The sequence below is a fragment of the Lethenteron reissneri genome, chromosome 2 (assembly GCF_015708825.2).
Source record: "Lethenteron reissneri isolate LAM-NWPU_2019-01 chromosome 2, ASM1570882v1, whole genome shotgun sequence".
Lineage (NCBI taxonomy): Eukaryota > Metazoa > Chordata > Hyperoartia > Petromyzontiformes > Petromyzontidae > Lethenteron > Lethenteron reissneri.
Genome location: NC_083780.1, coordinates 4,527,288 through 4,542,874, shown reverse-complemented (window position 1 = coordinate 4,542,874; position 15,587 = coordinate 4,527,288). Strand labels below are relative to the sequence as shown.

The window sequence follows — 15,587 nt, the reverse complement described above, 5'->3', positions numbered from 1 at the left end:
TTATTTTAATTAATGTAATTGGTTTGGATCATAAGTGTAATTATTAATTTATGTATCCCTTGAAAATATGCTCGCCATGATCATCTCACTACTGGATGAAGGTCTCTGCAATCCGTAGTCACGACCATGCGATGTTTTAATCCACTTCGCACCTGCACACGAGCCGCTGTCATTACTCCATCTCCGTGGTGGACGTTCTTTAGGGCGCGTTTCCTCCCTTGCCTGCCACCTAGCAATTGTTATCGACCATGGTCAATGTGCATTGGCCATAGTGGATTATTCCATCATCCCTTCTCGTTCCAGAGCCTGGCCAAGCCTGCTTACTTTTATCTGTTTGATGTAACTTGCTAAAGTGTATATTCTCTGATCCAAGTGTTTCTCTGTCTCTCAATGTCATTCCAAGCATGTAACTCGGAATGCTTCTGTGCGCACTTCTTATGTGCTTCTGAACCATCTGCTATTGGAGGTGGTTCACACGGATCAACATGTCTAGTTGTAGACACATTGGAATGTTACGTTTCATTGTGAAGTTCAGATTTACAAAGGCACTCCAACCTGCTCTCGTTTGTATTGTTTTATTTGCATTGTTTTAGTCTCATTTCAGGAGATGCTAAAACCTTGATTACGGAAACAATGTTTAAGCAAATAACACCTTGTTATAAATTTCGATTTAAAGCTTTCGTGACTGCAGGGAATCGTCTTCTTGTTTCTTTCGGTAAAGTCACGTAGAAGGGAACTAATAAAATAATAATAAAACATAATAACGAAACGTCGTGATAATTATTTTGTTTTATTTTAATTAATTTATTATTTCCCTTCTACGTGACTTTACCGAAAGAACCAAGAAGATGAATCCCTGCAGTCACGAAAGCTTTAAATCGAAAGTTAACCGTGCGGGTCGCTGTACTGCACCGCACAGACAGTGGGCTCGGCATGGAGCGAGGTGCCGAGATGTGAGGTGAACACGACGCCGCTTACGCGACCTAGTGACCCGTGTTGGACTCCACTGCCGTGTGAAGAGCGACGCTCTCTTGTAGAGGCTGCTCTACAGCAAGAGGCGGAGGCTGCTGATCTGCGATTTGTTCTCAGCGATCAACTGGGAGTCCCCAGATTCTGTCTTCAGTAGGATACTACTACAATGGGATGTGGAGCCAAGTCCTTTTTGAGTAAAGTTTTGCGTTGTTGGTCCTGTTTGGGTGGTTGTTGTTTTGTGTGGTTGCTCTTGTTCTGATGTGCTGTGGTGTTGTGTGCTTGTTTTGTCACGTCGTTGTTTTTGTTGTGTTGCGTTGTGTGGATGTTGTGGTGATTTTTTAAATGTTATTTTGTTGCTGCTGCCTTAACGAACCCCGCACAGCACGCGTGAGTTTCGATAAACGCTCAAAACCACCTCTAATTATTCACACAATTCACTCCATGTAATGTCCACTAATGCACGAAGACAGACGCTCACCTCACTGCTCAGTGACACTGCATACTAACTCGTTGCGCAAGAGGGCACCGTGACGACTCATGATAGTGACGATGACTGTGAATGTCAATAACGCGGTAGCTTTATAAACCGAACGCTACTCGTGCCGAGCGTCGTCTCTATCCCGGTGCCAGCGATGAAGCAGAGACCGTTCCTGGCAGTGCCGGCTCAGTTTGTCAAAATTAAAAGCTTAAACATCGATTTGACTTTCATGAGAACACTCATCGCAGGGTGCATGGCAGAGTTGAACCACGAGTTTGTGAGACATCCTGCAAAAAATAATAAAAACAATTTTACTTTGAGACTTCAAAATGGCTTATTCGTCTCATCATATGGCGCTACGACCTTGAAATAAATTGGACAGACGAAACTATCCCTTTTTTCCGTGTCACACGCACAGTTTATGGAAAACAGGCAGCGAGCCTCACTCATCGTTCAAAGGGACATTTAGCGACACTCCTGCAACACGGTAGCCCACGGTACACCCGAACAAAATCGCTATCCTCAGGGGTGTAACGATTCACTCTACTCCCCCACCCTCCACTCCCCGACAAAAATAGTGTCCCGGAAATAAAATGTTTAATTGCCTCGGCCATTTTGTATTATTTGGTACCCCGGTGTACCACCATGAGGATAAAGTGCGCCCGTGGGAATGCTCTTCAGCTGGTTGATTTGCAGTTCCAGTTTTGTCAGTTGAGTCAGACGGTCAAACAGCCCAGCGGGGAGAGACGCGAGTTCCTCATTGCGCAGAAACCTCAAACACTCGCTGTCCACTTTCATGGAGACTCGAGCAGAATGAATGTAAATACGACTACAAACAGCGTTGGTTGCATTTTACTCACCGATCAAGCTTGTGAGCGGATTGGTGTTGTTCGAAACATCAAATGAATAATTCAAAGCCCTTCGTCTACCCACTGCTGCTCTGATTTCAAATGTGGTGATCGTTACACTGATATTGGGTGACAAGGTTGGAACCTCATCTTTACTGTTATTGCAATATTTTGGCACTGTAGTCTGCAAGGCGGTTTATGGAAATTCCACACTCCTATGCCGGGAACCAGTACATTTAATGTCGATTCATGACTGGCTACCATCAGTTTTGAATAAATGAACCCGGCATGGGCCTCCCCTCTGTTTACTCAGCCTTAAGTGAGTACCTGGCACGGTGAGTAAGCATCAGCACAGGAGATACAACGCGTGCCTGAGAGAAAGAGGGATTGTGTTTTAAACGAGAAGGATTCCGTGACAGTCCTCCTTGGCTGAATCATTACTGTTATGAACCATCACTGATACAACCGATCGCAAGCCGCACCGATGTCCGTTGTGTCTACTGCTCAACTGATTGATTCCACGCTCTGCTGAGTGATGGAAGATGCCATCTCACGTGAAGCTGTGCACAAGTGACTTGCATTGCGGTGTGAACAGAATTCAGTCCGAAGCAATCGCGCATTAGTCAGCTGAAGAGCATTCCCAGGGGCGCCTTTGACAACCTCAAAAGCCTCACTCACATCTGGCTGCACGACAACCCCTGGGACTGTGCCCTGCGCTGAGCGCTCAGCCTCGTCGCCTCTCCATCAGCTTCCTCGCCTCTCTCAGCCTCCTCGTGATGATGAATGATAAAGTAGCCTACACAATCGTTTCATTATAAACATATGTAGAACGTTGTGATTTTTTTAAATTGCTAAAGTGAGAGATAAGGCGATGAGTAGTGGGCCCAGTGGTTAGCGTACTGCGCTCTGAACACGGTGACCTGGATTTTATCGTCAGCCACGGCGAACATCAGAAGCGAGTAATGATCATCACCACTTCAGCAGAGCCATTCGGTCAAACCCGCTACAACCGAAGCAGTGCTTGTGCCAGGCTAGGTGCATACACACATCTATTTATATAAAACACAATGAAAAAAGCTAAATAATCTCCCTGCAATGCTCTTCAATTGGTTTAAGTCCAAACCCAAGTGAGTCATTTGGGGGTTTAGTTGACCTCGGGGAGGTACAGGATTTATTCAGATAATCGTCGCTGGTGTTGGCTGTGAGTGGGAATCCATATCGGGTAGCCGTGTTTGTCGTGCAGTGCGCTAACCGCTACACTCCCGATCCCCATTAAACAATTGTACTTCAGCTATATTCATGTCATGTTACTGTCCGGTAATATTTACGTTGAAACTGGTACAATGAACAGTGCACCACCTTGTGCTTGAGAATAGCCCTGGAAAGGACGTCAATTAACATCTTTAAGCCTCTTATTCTCACTCAGTGGCGCACATTCCCACAAGCCCTGCCAAGTGGGTTACTCGCGTGCAAATCAAAGAACAGATGCAGTTATTCAAGCGAGAAGGAGCCACATCAAGTGGAATCTCAAGTGTAACATGATTAGATTGAATTAAAATTTACGGGGTTGTTTGTGTGTGCACTCATTGGTGACTGTGCTGAGCCCATCAGCTCAATCCTTATCCCGATGTCTCCTCACTTCTCCTCATCTCTTAAGGATTATCTACGTGTGTGTCGACTTCTCTTGCTAATTGTGCCTTTTCACCACTGCCAATGCGGTATCAGCAAACAATGGGCGGACCGTGATCTCAATTCACAACGAGCTGCAGACCCTTGCCGAACACGCTGCGATCATCTGGGGGTTGAATTCGCTTTCACAACCAGCGCGTGGTCGTTACAAAAGCAAGAGCCTCGCAGATGATCGTCCTGGCCGCGACGTTAACTTCGCCCGGTAATGGTGCCACCTAAAGAAGCGACCTCAATTCACTGTCGTAGGGATATGTCTGTTGAACCAATATCTATCCACGATCATAGCAACATGCGTTCACTTCCATACGTATGTTTGCTAAAGCAAATTAATTTCACTTCGATCGACATATTTGACATAAATCTTCAGGCGTTGAATTGACCTTGATTCACATTCTTTGAAATTCATATAGTGGATCGATCTCCAGTCCCAAGGATAGAGACAAGAAAGCTAAAGCGATTTCAGTTCATCTTTTGACAATTCACTTTATAAAGCCACAACTATTTCGTAACACGAATTCCGCGAAAACATTGTTTTTGCATCTTGTATATCTATTCTACGTAATGATTCACTATTACAGTGACTTTAGTAGTAGCCTCAGGTTCTCGCGTCTCCACCTGTATTTTCACACTGTCAAACACCCCGGGCTCGAGCTTGGTGATCTGATTGTTGAAGAAACTCAGAATCTGCACATTGGTGGGGATTCCGGCAGGCACAGACGCGAGGCTTCTCTCATGGCAGTGCACAGTTGTCCCTGAGCACGAACACTGCGAGGGACGGGCGACGGTTTAGAGGCGGCTCACAACGGCCTCGCCTTCTACGCGAGCGGTGTGGCGTGTGGTCCAACATTTACACGAGTTGCCTCTTCCTGAATATATCCGTCAAAAAGTTTAACCGAAATACTTTTTAGAGTGCATAATTTGAACATACTGTATATACCCTGTTACCACCGATCGTTTAGGATATGTGTTTAAATTTGGTTTGAATTTGCGTCTCTAGTTAAATTATTTGTAAATCTATTGGATCATTAATTAATGTATTTACCAGCTATCCCTTGGGAATAGAGATATACATTACAAAAGGCGCTTATCTACTTCGTATGAAAAGTATATTCATCAATACGTAGATATATACTCATCAAGATCCATGATCAATCCGCTGCAAGCCGTATCCACTTGACATGGATGTGGTTTACCTGGTCAAACACTCTCTTCTATCGCCGCATTGGAATGTTAATTTTCATTGTGACGTTCAGCATTACAAAAACACTGCAACTTGCTCTCATCGGATCGTTTTACTTAGTCTCCTTGTTGCTCTTGCTAAAACGTCGAAAACAGAAATAACTATCTGGCAAACAAAGCGTGTTACAAATGATATTATACAATGAATAGCCTCAAAAATTTCATTGTAAACCGCATCATTGTCGGTTGTTAGATGATTCATATTCAAGACTATAGTTTCATATATGTACATATTTAGTAAACTAAACACCAACGTACTGTACAACAAGTGTGATGATCAAAATTAAATAATTGTTGGAGGGACGCAACTTGAAAACGCAGCAGAATATCCAACTTTGGGCTATTATTGAGATCAGATCGAGATCCAGCTGGTAACATGTACAGGTGAAGTTGATCAATTTGGAGTGCGTTGAAAAATATTCGGACTCTTTCTCAGGACTCCATTTTTTCTCCCACCATTACAAGTGTCAATCCGTGGATACTGCTCGCCATGAGGTATCGATAAGAAATATGAAGCGACAGAGAAGATGGATTAACTTTATCCAACCATAAAAAGTTACTGCGTGAGAAACACGAATATTGTTTAAATACTTCTGTTTGTTAAAGGGCTTTCGAGCTCCCCCCACCCCCTCAATTTTATTTCCCGCCCCACCTCCACCCATGTCAATACCCTACAGCAGGAGTCGGCAACCTACGGCTCCGGAGCCGCATGCGGCTCTTTACGGGCTGCTTCTTGACGATATGTACGTATGTACAGTATGTACTCAGATGCATTGCGGCTCTTGAAATACTGAATTTTGTACCGAATTGGAAAGAAATGGCTCTTCTTGTTATTTTGGTTGCCGACCCCTGCCCTAGAGGGTTATCCGAGTTACGGAAGTAGACACCAGTGGGCTAAAGAAGTGAATTATTTTGTCCTTTGAAAAACGTGACACATGTTTTACTGTTTGGCCGCGTCGGGTGGTGGAGGGTTACGACACATTTATAAATAACGCGATCTGACCCAAAAACCTATATAATGAATAATATTGGTCGCGAAAGCCTACGTGTTAAATTGATGTAGGGTTTAATGAAACACATGGCATAGACAGGTGGTTCAAAATATAAAAAGTTGGTAACAATAATTGTACTTCGCATTGTATCTATACTGCTGTCAATTCCATACATGCCCTCTGTGTGTACTTGCATCGTTTGTTTCATTAAAATAATTTTGGCAAAAAAGGCTTTCGACCGTGTGCACGGGTAGTTTATTCTCACCACCTAGGGTTTACCAGACAAGATAATAGATCTTGTAAATAGATGTTTTGCAATGGCAGTCAATCTTCGGTGCAATATGAAAGACAAATGTGTGAGTTGGTTCCATATTGTCAGACAACTATATGCTGAAGCAATTAAAACAAGTGCAGAGTGCAGTAACTTCATCGGCGTAGTGCAGGTACATCAGCATTGATGTTCAAGACCATGATCTGCTTAGAGTGCGGGAGCAGAGTCAGCCCCTGGGGACGCTCTTCAGTTGATTGCCGTTCAGACCCAGATCAGTGAGCTGGGTCAGTTTGTCAAATACCCCAACGGGTAAAGCCGACAGCTGGTTATCCCCCAGATACAGATGCTGCAGATTCGCTAAGTGGTCAAACACCCCGGCGGGGAGAGCTTGTGCCAGGGAATTGTTTTGGGCAGAGAGCTCAGGAGAGAGAAGACGAACGTGGATTTAATTCTAACTTTATTAGCAGTACAGGAGCAGTTCCACGATGAGAACTTACCTTTGAGGCACTTTAAATATGCTATATTATCTACATCCAGCAGTGAATAGACACTGGCGAATGACAATGAAAGACAACGGCTGATTATCTAGGCCATATACACAGTTGACAGGCTTACTTTTAGATTAGAATTGCGTTTGGAGACTTCATAAGGTTTTGGATTACTCAAAGAGAATAGAGAATGCTTACAGATATATTGTAAGACACTTACTGAAATAAACTATGGGCCAGGGTTGTTAGTTGAAACTATAAGGCAATCTTACTGGTAGAGGCTTTAAGCCAGGGTTACTGGTGAAGGCTATAAGGTAGGCTTACTGGTAGACACTCGAAGGATGTAGGTTTATAAACTGAACTCTACTCGTGTCAAGCGTCATCTATATCCTCTTGTCCATCGACAACGCAGCGACCGTTGCTTGCAGTGCTGGCTACGTTTGTCACACGCGCCCCTGGGAATGCTTTTCAGCTGGTTCTGATTCAGATACAGGCGGTGCAGATTCACCAAGTGATCAAATACCCCAGCGGGGAGAGACGCAAGTTCCTTACGGCACAGGAATCTCAGACACTCGCTCTCTACTGTTGTGCGACGGCTCTAGCAGAGTGACTGTAAATACGACTTCAAAGACCAATGGCTACATTGTATTCATCCATCAAATATGTGAGCGGAGTGGCGTTGCGCAAACAATTATAAAATGAATTATTCAAAGTCTTTTTTCAAAATCATTACTGAATTAAGGCCTTCCCATGCCGTTCCAGTCATGGGGTGTATTTCACCATATTTCACCACGCTGGTCGGGGATAAATGGGTGTCTCTGACCAATGTTGAACAATGAAGAGTGCGTTAATGATCTAATTTTAGTCTCAACAGACTAAGGGAATGACAAAATGAAATACGCAGAGCTGAATCATGCCTGAATATCCGTAAACAACTTTACAAATTCTCCAATGACACTGTCTTCAAGTAAAAAAAATATATGAAACGCGACAGTGCACGCACGTACATTTACGTGTCCTCTTGTTAGCCTGCAGGGTCACTGTGGAGTGAGGCGAGCATGATAGAGCGTTGGCAGCCAGTGGTGCAGAAGCACAGATAAAACAAACTCACCATAACACAAACACATTGCCGTAATGGGATGTATTTATATTTTGTAACATTTCAGAAAATCGTCCTTCTTCATATGACGTAAATGTTTTCTATCATATATTTATCGCATTAAGGCAGTGCTATTGACGAATGTTTAGAGTTGTTTGTCAATGTTCAGTCCAATTCCAGCTCGATGTATTTCATTTCGTTATTCAATAAAAGTGAGATAATTATATAACTCTTAGTTGGTCAATTTTGGGGTGCATTAGTGAATATTTAATCAGAATCTGAATATGTATTTATACTGGAGGAATCCGATGAGCTATGAAGCTATTTTTCACACATGTCCAGTAGGGGTGGGTTAGAACGTTACAACAATCAGTCCAGAAATCTGATAGTAGTGCAAAATATAAGAAATGTAAACAAATCACCCAAACACATGCAAATTAAATTAAACCATCCACACCATACCAGGCAAAACCCACTGAGGTATTAAATTATGTTTTCAAAAGCGACTTGGAAACAAATGGCCTATCATTTTGGACATTTATAGCACTAAAATAACTTAAATATTCTTCATATTTCTCAATGTGGAGGGAAAACCGGAGGGCCAGGAGAAACAAATATATGCGACCACCCGAAGAACATGCGAACTCCAAATATATAGAAGTCAACGTCGGGATCGGGATCGAACCCCCGACCTCTTGCATACCAGGCGTGGACGATAACATCTCACCACTGTGTCACCCCTTTAATAAATACAGTACGTAAATTCAAATTGCATAAATTCCAAAGCTTCAGAAAGGCATTAAAACAACAGCAAAAACAGTCCCATATCAGACCAAGACAATACACAGTCCTTCAAAAATACCTAAAAATCGAATTCTTAATATATTGTTAAGGATTAATAATGAGTGAATAGTGTGAATAATGAGAGCTGATATTGAGCATTTTCAGAAACTCATTGCACAGCACGTGAGACTTTCTGTGAATGCTCAATATCAGCTAAATAAGTCCCACGAATCACCCATTTAATATTCATTCCTGCACTAAAGTAGACGCTCAATTCACTGCTCAGTGACACTGCAGACTAACTCGTAGCACAGAAGGACAACATAATGATGATGGTGACGATGACTATGCATGTCAATAACGTGGTAGGTTCATGAACTGGAACGGTTTGTTAAACGCACACCTGGGAACGATTTTCAGCTGGTTGTTGTGCAGTCAAAGCTGCTGCAGATTCCCCAGACGATCAAACACCCCTACGGGATGCTCTTCAGTTGATTTTGGTCCAGACCCAAATGCTTAAGCCGGGTGAGTTTGTTAAACTGTGGATGTCAATAATATAAGCGTGTTTTAAAAAAGTTTTTTTAAAAATATTACTTGTTAAATGGAGGCCACGGACTGCGCCACGGAGCTTTTAGCGGTGAACAAGATACCGTATTTACCCGGTAATACTTCATGCTACCTTTACCCTACCGGGTAATTCTTCCGAGCTACCTTTACCCTACTCTTTACCTTACCCCTTGGTATGTCGACACCTTTACCCTTCACCTTTTTACCCGGTAAAAAGGGTAAATTACCTTACCTTGCCGAGGCCTGCTGCAAACTAACTCGTAGCACAAGAGGGCACCATGACGACTCATGATAGTGACGAGGACTGTGGATGTCAATAACGCGGTAGCTTTATAAACCTAACGCTCGATTTAAAGCTTTCGTGACTGCAGGGATTCATCTTCTTGGTTCTTTCGGGAAAGTCACGTAGAAGGGAAGTAATAAAATAATAAAAATAAAACATAATAAAATAATTCTCACGACGTTTCGGCCACAACGCAAGCAGCCGTCCTCAGGTGAAGACCAGGTCTGTCGGGGAGACAGCGTCTGAATGAAACAACACCACGCTTGCAGCGTATATTTAAGCAGGGTTGGAAAGGGGGAAGGGCGCCTTGACTAAATAATTTGCATATCAAGAGGAAATTAGCATATTTATGGGAAATGCACGTATGTGATTAGTGCTACTTGTGAAATGCGTAGGAGGTGGGCGGGGGGGTTTCAAAGTCATATTATGCCCGTGCATTATGCAGGATTAGCAGCATCAAATGGAGGGGATAGGGGTAGCATTAATAAAGGGAAGGAATGTTAATAGTATGTAGCTGCAGTAACTAAACAACCATGTAAAAAACTAAAGTATAAACTACATAGTATCATCTGTATACTAAATATACTCTCCAATAAGCTGAGCTACTAACAGTAAGTAATACATTACAATTCTATGTCGCAAAAAAATATAATATGCTTCCAGCTAAACTTTTTTCCCTTACATCACACGGGTCTACCCCATAAAATATGCTGCCATAGACAAACCCAACATTAAATTAAATACTGTATTACTATGCTCGAGCTTAGTGATCTGATTGGTGTACAAAGTCAGAGTCTGCGTGGTGGTGGGGATTCCGGCAGGCACAGACGCGAGGCTTCTCTCATGGCAGTACACAGTTGTCCCTGAGCACGAACACTGCGAGGGACGGGCGACGGTTTAGAGGCGGCTCACAACGGCCTCGCCTTCTACGCGAGCGGCGTCGCGTGTGGTCCAACATTTACACGAGTTGCCTCCTCCTGAATATATCCGTCAAAAAGTTTTACCGAAATACTTTTAAGAGTGCATAATTTGAACATAGATACCCTGTTAACACCGATCGCTTAGGATATGTGTTTAAATTTGCTTTGAATTTGCGTCTCTAGTTAAATTATTTGTAAATCTATTGGATCATTAATGAATGTATTTACCAGCTCTCACTTGGGAATAGAGATATAAATTACATTCGGCTCTTATCTACTTCGTATAAAAGTATATTCATCAATACGTAGATATATACTCATCAAGATCCATGATCAATCCACTGCAAGCCGTATCCATCTGCCATGGAGGTGGTTTACCCTGGTCAAACACTCTCTTCTATCGCCGCATTGGAATGTTAATTTTCATTGTGACGTTTAGCATTACAAAAACACTGCAACCTGCTCTCATCGGATCGTTTTACTTGTATCGCTGTAGTCTCCTTGTTGCTCTTGCTAAAACGTCGAAAACAGAAACAACTATCTGGCAAACAAAGCGTGTTACAAATGATATTATACAATGAATAGCCTAAAAAATGTCATTGTGAACCGCATCATTGTCGGTTGTTAGATGATTCATAATCAAGCTATAGTTTCATATATGTAAATATTTAGTAAACTAAACACCAACGTATTGTATAAGTGTGATGATCAAAATTAAATAATTGTTGGAGGGACGCAACTTGAAAACGCAGCAGAATATACAACTTTGGGCTATTATTGAGATCAGATCGAGATCCAACTACAGGTGAAGTTGGTCAATTTGGAGTGCGTTGAAAAATATTCGGACTCTTTATCTCATGGCTCCATTTTTTCTCCCACCATGACAAGTGTCAATCCGTGGATACTGCTCGCCATGAGGTATCGATAAGAAACATGAAGCGACAGAGAAGATGGATTGACTTTATCCAACCATAAAAAGTTACCGTGTGAGAAACACGAATATTGTTTAAATACTTCTGTTTGTTAAATGTCTGTCGAGCTCCTCCCAACCCCTCAATTTTATTTCCCGCCACACCTCCACCCATGTCAATACCCGAGAGGGTTATCCGAGTTGCGGAAGTAGACACCGGTGGGCTAAAGAAGTGAATTATTTTGTCCTTTGAAAAACGTGACACATTTTTTACTCTATGGGAACCTCATTTGCCAGTAAAAATATGATAATTGTTTTTTTACCCTTCTATCTTTCAACAAAACTGACACCTTTTTACAAGGAGTCATGTTTGCATAGACCGCAATACCTGCAGTCATAATGCAAACAAAAGACATAAAACTCTGATAATGTGCACTGTCATTGAAGTTGATTGGTCCACACCAGAGACAGCTTTCCTTAGAGCCTAGTCTCACATGGGTTGGACCAGATGAAGCCAAAAGGCGCACAACTCAAAGACAATGCACCATCAGAGTATGAGAGCTCGGGGCAAGCATCTACACTATGGGAACCTCATTTGCCAGTTAAAATATGATAATTGGTTTTTTACCCTTCTATCTGGCAACAAAACTGACACCTTTTTACAAGGAGTCATGTTTGCATAGACCGCAATACCTGCAGTCATAATACAAACAAAAGACATAACTCTGATAATGTGCACTGTCCTTGAAGTTGATTGGTCCACACCCGAGACAGCTTTCCTTAGAGCCTAGTCTCACATGGGTTGGACCAGATGACGCCAAAAGGCGCACAACTCAAAGACAATGCACCATTAGAGTATGAGAGCCCGGGGCAAGGATCTACACTATGGGAACCTCATTTGCCAGTAAAAATATGATAATTGTTTTTTTTACCCTTCTATCTGGCAACAAAACTGACATCTTTTTACAAGGAGTCATGTTTGCATAGACTGCAATACCTGCAGTCATAATACAAACAAAATACATAACTCTGATAATGTGCACTGTCCTTGAAGTTGATTGGTCCACACCCGAGACAGCTTTCCTTAGAGCCTAGTCTCACATGGATTGGACCAGATGACGCCAAAAGGCGCACAACTAGTGTAGATGCTTGCCCCGAGCTCTCATACTCTGATGGTGCATTGTCTGAGTTATGTCTTTTGTTTGTATTATGACTGCAGGTATTGCGGTCTATGCAAACATGACTCCTTATAAAAAGGTGTCAGTTTTGTTGCCAGATAGAAGGGTAAAAAAACAATTATCACATTTTTTACTGTTTGACCGTGTCGGGTGGTGGAGGGTTATGACACATTGATAAATAACGCGATCTGACCCTAAAACCTATATAATGAATAATATTGGTCGCGAAAGCCTACGTGTTAAATTGATGTAGGGTTTATTGAAGCACATGGCATAGACAGGTGGTTCAAAATATAAACGTTGGTAACATTAATTGTACTTCGCATTGTATCTATACTGCTGTCAATTCCATACATGCCCTCTGTGTGCACTTGCATCGTTTGTTTCATTAAAATAATTTTGGCAAAAAGGCTTTCGACCGTGTGCACGGGTAGTTTATTCTCACCACCTAGGGTTTACCAGACAAGATAATAGACCTTGTAAATAGATGTTTTGCAATGGCAGTCAATCTTCGGTGCAATATGAAAGGCAGATGTGTGAATTGGTTCCATATTGTTCGACAAGGATATGCTGAAGCAATTAAAACATGTTGAGAGTGCAGTGACTTCATAGGCATAGTGCACGTACATCAGTATTGATGTTCAAGGCCATGACCTGCTTAGAGTGTAGGAGCAGAGGCATCTGTGTCTATGATTCGCACCCCTGGAAACGCTCTTCAGTTGATTGACGTCCAGAGCCAGATGAGTGAGCTGGATCAGTTTGTCAAACACCCCAACAGGCAGAGCTGACAGCTGGTTCCACCCCAGATTTAAATATTTCAGATTCCCCAAGCGGTCAAACACCCCGGTGGGGGCGGGCTTGTGCCCGGGAGTTGCTTTGGCAAGAGAGTTCAGGGGAGAGAAGACGAACGTGGATCTAATTCTAACGTCACTAGCAGTACAGGAGCAGTTCCACGATTATAACTTACATTTGAGGCACTTTAAAGATGTTACATTATTTACATCCAGTGGTGAATAGACACTGGCGAATGATGACGAAAGACAACGGCTGATTATCCAGGCCATATACACAGTTGACCGGTTTACTGTTAGATTAGAATTGCGTTTGGAGACTTCATAAGGTTTTGGATTACTTAAAGAGAATATGAAGTCTATCCATTGTCTGAAATGTATCAACTTTTTCTTTTGAAACAAACAACATATGAGCAGGCAATGCATCTCCTTCAAATTTGTCTCTCACTCAACGTATCTAATTCAAGTTGTTTTTGACAAACCCATCGGCCCTACGGCCTTCTAGGAGTGCTTAATTTCAGCAAAATTGATTCGTTGCAATCAACGTTTTGCACCGGTTTCGACATTCTGTGTCTCAACAGCAGAGTCAAGAACACACTAATGGCTCTAGATTTGAAGCTTTCGTGACTGCAAGGATTCATACTCTTAGTTTTTTCGGTAAAGTCACGTAGGTAAAAATGTAATTCAAATTAATACAAATAAAATGATAAAAATCACGACGTTTCTGAGGCAACACAAGTCTCCGTCATCAGGTGGGACCATCACCGCCAGATTGGCTGTGACGGTCCTACCTGATGACGGAGACTTGTGTTGCCTCTGAAACGTCATGATTTTTATTATTTTATTTTTATTAATTTTAATTTCATTTTTTACCTACGTGACTTTACCGAAAAACTAAGAGTATACACACTAATGGCTATTGTTTGTTAGAATTAAGTACGTTGATAATTATTATTAATGGTATTAGTGACGATTGAGACCATAGTCTGCTCCTGCGGAGAATATGTTAGCAAAGTGGATGTTTAATCCATTGGTCGCTGGCCTGATCTCCTGTCACAGATGATGAAACGATAATGACGCTTATTATTTTATTTAATCCTGCTGCTTCTGTGCACCCAATGCTGAGCGCGTTGCCCGAGTTCGGCGCGAGGACCGGCTGAGACGCAGGCCGCGTGAACGGGCACAGTCCCAGGGGTTGTTAGACAGAAAAATGTCTGCGGTGGGATAACGCCATTCTCACCGCTTGTAGCAGAGGCCACGCACCGCTCACTCACGATAAATCACAATATAAGAGATTCATCTTCTTGGTTCTTTCGGTAAAGTCACGTAGAAGGGAAATAATCAAATAAAAAAATAAAACATCATAAAATACAATTCTCACGACGTTTTTACGTGGTGGTTTGGCTGCTGCAGCGCCTTACTATTAAAAATCCCTTCCCTTTATTACTGCTAACCCTACTTCCTCCCTTTGTTGCTGCTAATCCTACATAATGCACGGGCATAATATGACTTTGAGACCCCCCCCCCCCCACCTCCTACGCATTCCACAAGTAGTGACTAAAAGTCATTTGTGCTTTTTTACCACTGCCTGCCAGGGCAGTATCGCCAAATAAATTGTCAAGTTCCACAAGGTGCCGTCGACTCGACTTAGGCTGTCACTCCGTTTCAACTGCCGTGACAGTTGAAGCAGGCTCACACCTGAAATGCAACCAGCTGCCGGCTGTCCCTGAGGGGGTGTTTGATAAACTCACCCAGCTCACTCTTCTCAATCTGCGTCACAACCAACTGCAATTCGTTCCTGTTGGCGTGTTTGAGCGGCTGGTGAGTCTACAGGAGCTGTATCGGTACAACAACCAACTGAAGAGCGCTCCTCTTTCGGATGCCGATTGACTGACTAAGTTGTAGAGCATCTGTGTGGGTCTGATACGATCATATACACACCACGCCTTGTACAATGTCGTTATTACCAATTGCACTTGTATACAGCCCAAATGCTTCCGAAATAAATGTATTCCAAGTTTACTTATTCTGGGTCACTAAGAATGAAAATGATGCCGAAATTGTTGATTGGCTCTAGTT

General features: G+C 42.6%; 1 protein-coding gene across 1 annotated transcript in view; it reads right to left on the bottom strand.

Moving 5' to 3' along the window:
- LOC133341581 (slit homolog 2 protein-like) overlaps window positions 1-15,587 on the bottom strand; it is a 120,186-nt gene that overhangs the window by 33,917 nt on the left and 70,682 nt on the right. Inside the window, exon 3 of the mRNA XM_061550220.1 lies at window positions 4,617-4,757. Within this exon, the coding sequence (XP_061406204.1) occupies window positions 4,617-4,757 (141 nt within the window). The remainder of the gene's footprint in view (window positions 1-4,616; window positions 4,758-15,587) is intronic.